Below are 10,029 nucleotides of genomic sequence, written 5' to 3' on the forward strand. Positions count from 1 at the left end.
CAGTCTAGTAATGAAGAAGCAATCAGACAGACACCAAAGATATCTTGGCCAAGTGACAACATTTAGGATAAGAAAAAGGGATTAGGGAAAATTGCGTAATTTGATTTTCAAATTAACCATTCGTTTAAAGTACTACCACAAAATATTCCTCCCTCTCTCTCTCTCTCTCTCTCTCTCTTCCTCTTGTACAGAGGAAGAGGTGACTGTGGGCAAGTTCTATGCCACGTTCCTGATCCAGGACTACTTCAGGAAGTTCCGCAGGAGAAAAGAGAAAGTGGGTCTGGGAGATCCAGACCCCAAAAACCCATCAGCTCTCCAGGTACATGTCTAACCCAGTCTGCTCCAAAGGGAGTTTTTCACCTAGACCTATTTTTCCATGCATGTAGCCCAGGGGTGATGCATGTAGACCCCTGATATAGACGATGTTGCACATTCATTGAAAATTAAAGCTGGTCTGTTCATCACAAGCAGTAACTCTGATCCACATATCATAAAGGTACATATAATTTACATTACAGATATTACTGCTGTTTCTAGAGCCTGTCACACCATATGCTGTTGCAGTGCTGCATTTAGTTTCCACTCATAGTTATGGTGGTGGAGATTGCACAACAGACATGACAGCTGACAAGGTGCACCCTGTTAATATTGGCAGGTGTTCTGTTTTGGTGCACTGAATAAAATTGTACACAAAAGCAACAGACATCATGTAAATAGTTTAAAACAAAGTAATTATGATAAATAAACTATTACAAGTAATGAATAGTTTGGACCGCACCATCGATGTTAGGCCTGTTGCAGGCATTTGAACAAACTCAAGCCTAAAGTGTCCAGATTGACTGATTATTTATCTTGCTTTCTAGTCACCGATACTTTATAACTCCCAATAGACGACAGAAAAAGCTCAAGGTACTCAAAAACTCCAGCAAACTTTGTAACAGGAAATGAACAAAAGAATTGGAATTTTAGAGGTAGGAAATTAGGACGTAGGAGGTATTTTAGGTGTGGTACTCTTCCCACATTTTAGTTATTTCACTCCATTTCATCATATCCTGAGACATTATGTATAAAGCATTTATTATATAGGCTTTGAATGTCCTAAAGTAAGATTTGAACTAAAGGCAGAAGAGTAACATCCTAATCGGGAAATGATTAGGTAGGTATAAATGTGTAGTATAATAGCATAGGAATATTCATGAAATGTTGTGAAGATGCCAGAAAAGACTGTTGCAGTCCACAAAATACAACTTTTAAAGCCATTCTGAACATCTTAAGGATTTTGTTTACTGGGTTCATCCAGCAGTCAGCACATAGGTTCCATTTCTGGGTGTATAGATGCAACTCTGAAAATCAAGAAAGCATTCTGGTAAACTCTCAAAGAAAGTAAGCATGAATATTTCCTGAAACTTCACTTTTGTCATAAGGCAATAACAGAATCACTTCTGCTTAAAAGGCTTTATTGGAATGATTGGTAGGACTCAGGGAACACATACAAAGATAACAAATGAGCTACCCATTCTCAAGATGCATACACATGGATCTCACAGTGAGAAATGACCTACTTATTGACAGCAGGCAAACAAAACACAGATGCATTTACTGCTGGCTGTTTAGTGTTGATGGCAGTATCACCTTATGTTGATTGGAATACTCAAAGCCAGTGTTGATTTTCTATTAGCAAGTATTAGTTTTCCTTGCTGCACACTTTTATTTTTCCTGTATTTATAGCCTCATTTATAAGGCTGGAGAGGACAGAAATAGCCTTCTTCAATCATGCTGCCACATAGCAGCCCTTATGGTGTTGAAACAAAAGGGCAATTCAGATTCAGATTCAGATTCCTTTATTGATCCCAGGGGTAAATTGCAGTTGTTACAGTTGCAGCCATTTATGTAAAAATAAAAACCTTACTAATAATTTAAGACAATATAGAGAATTTACAGTATGTACACCAGATTTAAGTACTTAAGAATATAGTAAGGTGGCGGTGATTGTGATAGTAATATGAAACATCAGGTATAAAGCAGTTACAATTATTTAAATTATTTAGTTTTTGCACACACAATTGTTATTATTGCACATATGAACAGTTTGGTATTGAGTTTTGTGAGTCACACACTGAGGGAGGAGTTATAGAGTTTGATGGCCACAGGTAAGAATGACCTCCCGTGGCGCTCTGTGGTGCATTTTGGTAGAGGGAGTCTTGAGCTGAATGAGCTCTTGTGTCTCATCAATCTACTTTACATAATTAATGTCGGCCTATTTTATGTATGTATATGTGTAGCTTGGCTCCCAATGCATGATTGTGTGTTGTAAGCCACTGTCCTGTGCAGCATATATACTGTGGCCCCCTCTCTTTCTCCGCGTGCATCTGTGTCAGGCGGGTCTGCGCACCCTGCAAGATCTGGGGCCAGAGATTCGACTGGCCATGAATGCAGACCTTGATGAGGAAGAGGAAGGCCTGGAGGAAGAGCAAGAAGAGAATGATGCCCACTATAAGGTATTTAAGGGGAGATTTGTGGTGGGTGCCACATGGATTAATCTATGACAAACAATTCTCATATTCTCATGTTTTCTGATCATTGATGAGATGAAGGAAAGCTACTGTTATTTATACAACAGTTGTTTTGGTTAAAATATACCATACCATATGTTTTCCAATATTTAAAACATTTTTTTTTATATCCAGGGCTTCTTTGCATTTTTTTGAGTTTGCAAAACTTGTCGGAAGTTTGTGTGCTATCACAGTTGACATCTCAGCTGTAATGATCTGTGTTAATTAAATCACAGCCATAGTGTTATATGCGATAACATATTTCCTCTCATTTTCTCCTGTTTAAATATACATCTACTCCTCTTGCTCTGTTCTTGAAGAATGAGAAAGGTTATACAGGTCACGGCGAGCACTCAGGTAAAGACCGGCAAAGACTGGCCTCCACACCTACGGGTACTTCTGCCCCAGGAGAGGGCATTTCCAATGGGCTACCATCTCGCAGACCTTCTCTAGCCAAAACGGCCAATGGCAGCAGTGTACTGGAGCAGGAGAATTTCACAAGAGGAGAGAACATGCGCTCCTCTTTCCATTACCACAATAAGAATGGAGTGATTGACCAGCCACCAAAGAGGTCAGAGATACTGTTTACAGATCTTCAGCAAATCTTTCCAAGTGAATAAGGAAAATGCTTAATAATAATTTGCACAGGCATTTATTATAGATTAGTATGGAATAACATAAAGTCAAAGCCAAATGCTTTACTATACAATAATTACTATACTGAGCGTTCACTTACACATGGCTAAGTAACACATAAATATGTTTGGCTGTACAAGCGAACAATATATAAATTGCCTAAACTCTATCTCCAGGACCATTTGCTCTCTAGTATCTTGAAAATGTTGACTTCATTTAAACACCTCTTCTGCCTCATTTGTGCCTTAGGAACAGTGTTCCTAAAGAAAGACATTGATGATTAGTTGGTTGTTCTCGTCATAGCTCACGCGTTTAATAAATGAATGCAAATATGAATTAAAAAGAATAAATAAAAATACAAAACCAAATAACAAATAAAATAAATGATAAAATGAAGACAATATAGAGAATATAGACTATAGAGTAAATATATAGTATATATATAGTAAATAGACTATATATAGTAAAAAACTATAGAATATAGAGTAAATAACTGAAGTGAAAACATTCATCTCAAAAATGGGAACTTTACAAGGCAAAAACATTATTCATTTTTAATGTAAATTAATATGAAAAGTTTTCAGACAGTGTAAAGGACATCTGACTTCAAATGAGGTAGAACAAATAATACAGTCAATATACATTATTAGAATATATGCAGAATTCTGAGTCTATACTTCAGTGCAGAATTCAGGGAATACATTTGGAGTTTAGATTTCATTTACTTGATTTATCCTGTATTTTCAGGCACTGAGCAGTCTGCTATAATTCTTTCTGTTTTTCTTTCTGCTGTGTTGTAGGTCTTCATATTACAAGTACCCAAGGTAGGCTTGTCCACACCGTCACATAGTGGCCATCTCTTTATTAGTCTTTTTTTCTGTTGTCCTCACATTGTGCCCTCTCCTCTCCTCAGGAGGGACTCCAGGGACCGCTTCAGCTCTCCACTCTCTCGGAGAGTAGATGGAGAGGAGGGCTACCCAGGCGAGCAGAATTTCTACAGCAGGGAGGATGACGAGGAGGCCATTGCGTCCAGAGACAGGTCCTCTTCTTTTCTTATGTACTCTGTATGCATTAAATCCAGTTACACCCCAAAGAATTATCTTACTCACAATAGTACCAGCAAAAGGACATCACAGCCATTGTGCAGTACTTTATCAAATCCTTAAGGTAATCTTAGCAAACTTTCCAGCACTGTTCATCTGTGTTCTTTCAGTTTAAATTCTTTCCTTCAAGATGGAGAAATATCCTTGTTTTCTCCTCAGGCATGGATACCCAGAAGAGGGCCCTGTGTATCCTGGCCATAGAGAACATGGTTATGATGGGCATCTTGCGTATAATAATCATTATGGAAATCCTTATGGTGAGGCCAAGAGGACAGCCAGGAGACGCCTGCTGCCTGCAACCCCCACTGGTACAATTAATAATACCACTTATTCTCTCCTCCCATATATCAGCTCTTTCAGCTAATGAGTCCATTAAGCATTGCAGTTTATGAGCACAAACCACAGGAAATCCATTCCCCCTGGTTGTTTTAACTTTTTTGTAACAATATAGTCAGTGTTTTTGGCATGTCCTCCTTTTCTTCTTCTTTCCCAGGACGGAAGCCATCTTTTAACATCCAGTGTCTGAGGAGGCAGGGCAGCAATGATGATCTGCCCATCCCAGGCACGTACCACCAGAATTCTCCACCCTGCAGAGCACGCTCACAGGTACCTCTCCCCAGATGTTGTACTAGCCGTGCATTAGATGTGTAACCAGGGCTCAGAGTGTGGTGTGGTGGCTGTCGGGATGCCAGTGCCTTGTTTAAAAATGGACAAAATGACAAAAACTATCCCCTTGTAAAGTGGCCATCCCCCCCTTTTCACTCACTCTTTGATCTCTTAACATCTCCATTATCGATATTTTCTTTACATCCACATATGTTCTTCATGCCAAACAAATAGTCTGCGATGAGTACAGAGCACATGCACACCTACAGAAGAAGTTATGTAGAACTCCATGCTTTCTCTTTTTATTGGTACTACTTGTACTGGTCAAGTTGGCCAGGTCCATGGGGCTAGTGAACATGCTGTTATGGGAGAAAGATTATAAAGATTTAGCTTCTGATGGACAGATGTTTTATGCAAATGCAAATGGTGACACTACACTGATGGTAATGATATCCTTACCATCAGTGTAATATCGCCATTTGCATTTGCATAGATGATATGTGGAGATAGGAGACCTGATATTACAAATGTAGCTGGTAATTGTTAAAGAGAGTTTTGTTCAAGGGGCTATAATTCTGCTTCAAGAACTAAATGATCAAGCATTGCATGTAGGTTGTAGGTAGCTCATGTCTTACAGTGCTGAGGATGGAAAATAGCTGTGCATTTGGACAGAAACCACCAAATAGCTCAGTGTCTGAAAAGGATGTGACTGACTCCAGTGTTAACTGATGACAGCAAAGCTAATGAAAGTCGTTTGATACAAAATCTGAGGTTGAAGCATATCCTGTATCAATGTATACAACCCCGATTCCAGTGAAGTTGGGACGTTGTGTAAAACATAAAGAAAAACAGAATACAGGGATGCTCTCAGGGATGCTCCCTTTATACCCAGTCATGACACTCACCTGTTTACAATGAACCTGTTCACCTGTGGAATGTTCCAAACAGGTGTTTTTTGAGCATTCCTCAACTTTCCTAGTCTTTTGTTGCCCCTGTCCCGACTTATTTGGAACGTGTTGCAGGCATTAAATTCAAAATGAGTGAATATTTGCAAAAAACAAAGTTTATCCGTTTAAACATTAAATATCTCGTCTTTGTAGTGTGTTCAATTGAATATAGGTTGAAAAGGATTTGCAAATCATCGTATTGTTTTTATTTATGTTTTACACAATGTCCCAACTTCATTGGAATTGGGGTTGTAAATGATTATTATAACAGTGAAGGTTACGGCTTGTTATACAGAACGTACTTTGTCCTATGTGAAGCAACAAGGGCAGATGAATCACAATATAAGATATACATGAAAAAGCTTTTTCCAGCCAGTACCCCTTCCGCTCATTGTTATTTGAACCCTCCAGCTTTAACTCATCCCAAACTCTAATGTATCTCAGAAAAAGTAACTTTATAGGAGGAGGAAAACACATAGCTTTCTTGTATATTCATATCATGTCACTTAACAATAATAAAGTAATATTTACACAATGTAAAGGGCAGTTTATATTTTCAGGTAGAGAAATATCATAAAAGGTTTTGGTATGACAGCAGCAATATAGAAAGGCATGTAGGAACTGAGTTTTATGCCATGTGATGTCTTCTTTGCATAACTGTCTACTTTATCATTTGTCTAATTTTATTATAAAACTACAATATAATTAAGCATGCTTGATGTTTAATCATTATTACACATTCAGGCAATCTTATAAGTGATTCCATATTTTTTTCTAAATCCAATGGCTTTTCTCTCACTCTTTTATCACTTTTTATTAACCCCCTATCTCTTTCACCTCTGCGTACTCTCAGCCGTATGGCAGTTACGACTCCCGCCGCAGCAGCAGCCACTCCTCTATGGGCTCCACGGCCTCCTGGGCAAACCCCAGCCCCCGACGGGGTCGTCTGCTGTACGCTCCACTCATTCTGGTCGAGGATGAAGGGGCAGCTGGTGCTGGCAATGTGGGCATCTGGGATAAGAAGGCTGGAAGTGCTAATGTGCCTGTGGCAGAGCGACCGGGCTGGTACTCAGGGCCCTCAGGTGGACGAACAGGCCAGCCTTACAGGGCATACACCACTCTGAGAGTGCCCAGCCAGCTCAGTCCACATTACAGCGAGAAGAGAGGTAGTGCTGACAGCCTGGTGGAGGCGGTAAGATAGCTGTTCTGTTTTATTATGTACATTAAAACTTATATTACATATCGCTGCTGTCTGAAGAAAACCTCATATCTGCATTTTTGTTGTTTTTCAGTTTTTGACATAATTTGAAAATAGCCATTATGCTTTACAATGTTTGTAAATTTCATGAAGAATGGACCAGAAGAAACAGCCCAAAATAACTTGGAAAAACGTCTGGTTCTGTTGACTTGCATTAAAAGTAAAGTAGGTTCTCTCCTTTTCCTGTAAAGTTAGCGTTTTGGAGATAGGAGGTTTTCTTCAGACAACAGCGATATATTGCATTAATGCGCTTCCACACACAGATGCTTCTCCAGCTGCGATCGATTGCACTTATCAAAGTCTTTCGACTTCTTTTTTAGCAAAAGTAATCGTAGTCGTTGTTGGTTGGTTGTCTCAGTTGGATGCGATGCAACCCCAAGTACCTACTGAAGTATTTTCAGCTCCTGGACCTGGTTCACTCACTTACATATAACAGCTTGATGATTCTCCATAAGGGCTGCTATTCACTGGCCTGGTGGTGGTGCTTGCCCCAGCTCCCATAGAAATTGAATTGGCAATGAAGGGTGCTCCCCAAATGAAACCTGCAGTTCTCTCCTACTCAAAGAATTGAAGAGCTCTAAGTAACATAACCTTGATCCGCTTTCAGAATGCATTTTTTTGGGAAAGACAACTGCAAGCCTACAATTTAGTAGGTCTTGCTGTCTGATTTGCCTGTTTTGACTGGGAGTTACATTATAGCTGTTTTGAATGAGTGTGGATGTGGGTGTTCTCAAGGTAAATTACATCACAAAAATTGGTTCTGACCATATTAAGGATATTATGAGTAATTATGAGGAACCTTAGATGAGGTTGAGAAGTTTTTTCCTTATTGTTGGGACCTCATCTTCAAATAAAAGTTAGATTGTATAATAAATAGTAAGTACCTATCTTAATAAAGTTTCTGCTCTTCCTCAGGTATTAATCTCTGAGGGCCTTGGCCTTTATGCAAAGGACCCCAAATTTGTTGCCTTTGCGAAGCGAGAGATTGCTGATGCGTGTCACATGACCATAGATGAAATGGAAAGTGCAGCGAGTGACCTGTTGAGCCGGGGGAGCACTGGGAGCTCTGGAGGGGGCTTCCTCAACCACACAGACTTAGGACCCCTCTACAGCGACGAGGAGCCAGTCAGGGGCCGAGACGAGGATGAGCTCGCTGATGAAATGACATGTGTTACCTCTTTCTGATGGTGAGATGTGACAGATGGACAGAGGCAGTCAATGAATGAGTGGGAGGAAGGGCAAGGAAGCTGATCAGTGAGGCAGTCAGTGTCTCTTTTGGGGCAGAGAGAGAGCCCCAAAGCCTGTAAGCATGGACAGAAATGTAAAAATTAGACCATGGTTGATAAAGTATTGGAAAGGGCTCAGGGCTTTTAATGGGGGCTAAATCTTTACATACTCACTAGAAGTGAATTTTTACAAGGTAGCTTGAGATTGTATTGATGTTTGGTTTTTGTACTGTAGAAGAAGGGAAAACATGCTTCAAGGCATATTAAACAGTCCAAGAAATAGCAATAATATGGTGTAGAAGCAGAGGGAAGGATGAACTGTACCAGTAGCCGAATGAGGTTGGCCAAATCAAAATGCCTGAAAACACTGATATCATGGCACAATGAATCTGAGAGTGGCCAGCATTCATTTGCTGTAACACATTTGCATCAAATAGTGTACATAACGTCTCTGAAAGGACTCCTTTTTTACTGAACATCATGTTGAACATGGTTTATGCCTGTAAATATGTTTTTATTTCATCCTCTTTATTCATTTGACCAAAAACTATAAAACATCTGTAAAGGGATTCTGCCCTAGAAAAACCCCAAACACGTGGTAATACTGTATGAGAGTATGAAATCCTAAACCCGTACATTTGTGCATTTATTTTTCACAGTGATCGGATTCCATTTTATATGTCTGCTCATTTCTACTGAGTGCTTGTAATTTTTTTATAATTTGTTAACCCCTTGATTCTGTAGTGTACAACGTGACATACTTGTAATTACAAAAACAGCACAGGTGTGAATTTTTTGTTTATTTGACATGTTTTTAACTCTTATTTACTAACATTATTTTCTCAACATGTAATAAGTGATGCTGAGAAATGCTGTTGCTCTGTGAACAGACCCAAAACTTTTTGTTTCCATAGATCTGATGTATGTTGGGCTTTTTCTCCTGCAATGAACCGTGAAAAAATGCACATCTGATTTCCCAACTTGCTATTCAGATGTCACAATCTGCCTGGCTAAGTGTTTATTTACAATGTTTATTTCCCACTTATACATATGTAAATAACTGTACTATAATCCAGTTCTGTGAATGTAAGAGCTAAAGACATTTCTATGTGAGAGTGAATAAGAGTCAGTTTATTAAAATAATGGATTGCTTGTAATCTGAAATGCATAGACAAACTCTGTGACTCTCTGTCTTTACAGTCATTATTCTGGGCATGTTGCACATTTAAGGTCTTTTATTGTTTTGATTTTTTTAATTGATATTCAACGGTTTGTCAGGGCAGCGCTGTTGACCTTTGCTCAGCCATGCTAGTTTATGTTTTATGTGTTATTTCACGTTTTACATTTCTCTTAAAACATTTATGTGCCAGAGATGGTGGTCCTTCTATAATTTAAAGTGATGACTTTGTCACCTTTTCAGCACTCCCTCCCTCAGTCCTCCTCAGGTGGCTTTACTGGGCTAGCTGTTACAGCCCCCTCATGACAGCATCTCTGAAGAATAACCATGAAAGGTAACGTCTTCATTTCTCTACCATAGTTATAAGGAGTCCTTCTAGAGCAGGGGTGTCAAACTCAACGAGTAAAAGCGCCATATTAGAAAATCTCAGCAAATCTGTAGGCCAGAGAAAAAAAAGGTTTTATTATTTAATTTTATTTTAATTAATGTTGTGCTATAACTCGAACTGACCATTGTTTATTCAA

The 10,029-nt window shown here is 39.1% G+C and overlaps 1 protein-coding gene across 3 annotated transcripts in view; it reads left to right on the top strand.

Annotated features, from left to right (window-relative positions):
• The window catches only part of cacna1fb (calcium channel, voltage-dependent, L type, alpha 1F subunit), a 56,007-nt gene extending 46,522 nt beyond the window's left edge, over positions 1 to 9,485 (top strand). For 2 of the 3 annotated variants that reach the window (XM_017714745.2, XM_037535830.1), the window contains 9 exons: positions 192 to 319; positions 2,379 to 2,498; positions 2,873 to 3,123; positions 3,989 to 4,012; positions 4,102 to 4,227; positions 4,451 to 4,599; positions 4,785 to 4,897; positions 6,698 to 7,036; positions 8,018 to 9,485. In XM_017714745.2, the coding sequence (XP_017570234.1) occupies positions 192 to 319; positions 2,379 to 2,498; positions 2,873 to 3,123; positions 3,989 to 4,012; positions 4,102 to 4,227; positions 4,451 to 4,599; positions 4,785 to 4,897; positions 6,698 to 7,036; positions 8,018 to 8,287 (1,520 nt within the window). In that variant the 3' untranslated portion in view covers positions 8,288 to 9,485. Of the gene's footprint in view, positions 1 to 191; positions 320 to 2,369; positions 2,499 to 2,872; positions 3,124 to 3,988; positions 4,013 to 4,101; positions 4,228 to 4,450; positions 4,600 to 4,784; positions 4,898 to 6,697; positions 7,037 to 8,017 lie in introns of all 3 variants that reach the window. The other variant, XM_037535829.1, reaches the window with a different exon arrangement.
• The last annotated feature ends 544 nt before the right edge of the window (positions 9,486 to 10,029 follow it).

Source organism: Pygocentrus nattereri, chromosome 28, assembly GCF_015220715.1.
Source record: "Pygocentrus nattereri isolate fPygNat1 chromosome 28, fPygNat1.pri, whole genome shotgun sequence".
In the NCBI taxonomy this organism is placed as follows: domain Eukaryota; kingdom Metazoa; phylum Chordata; class Actinopteri; order Characiformes; family Serrasalmidae; genus Pygocentrus; species Pygocentrus nattereri.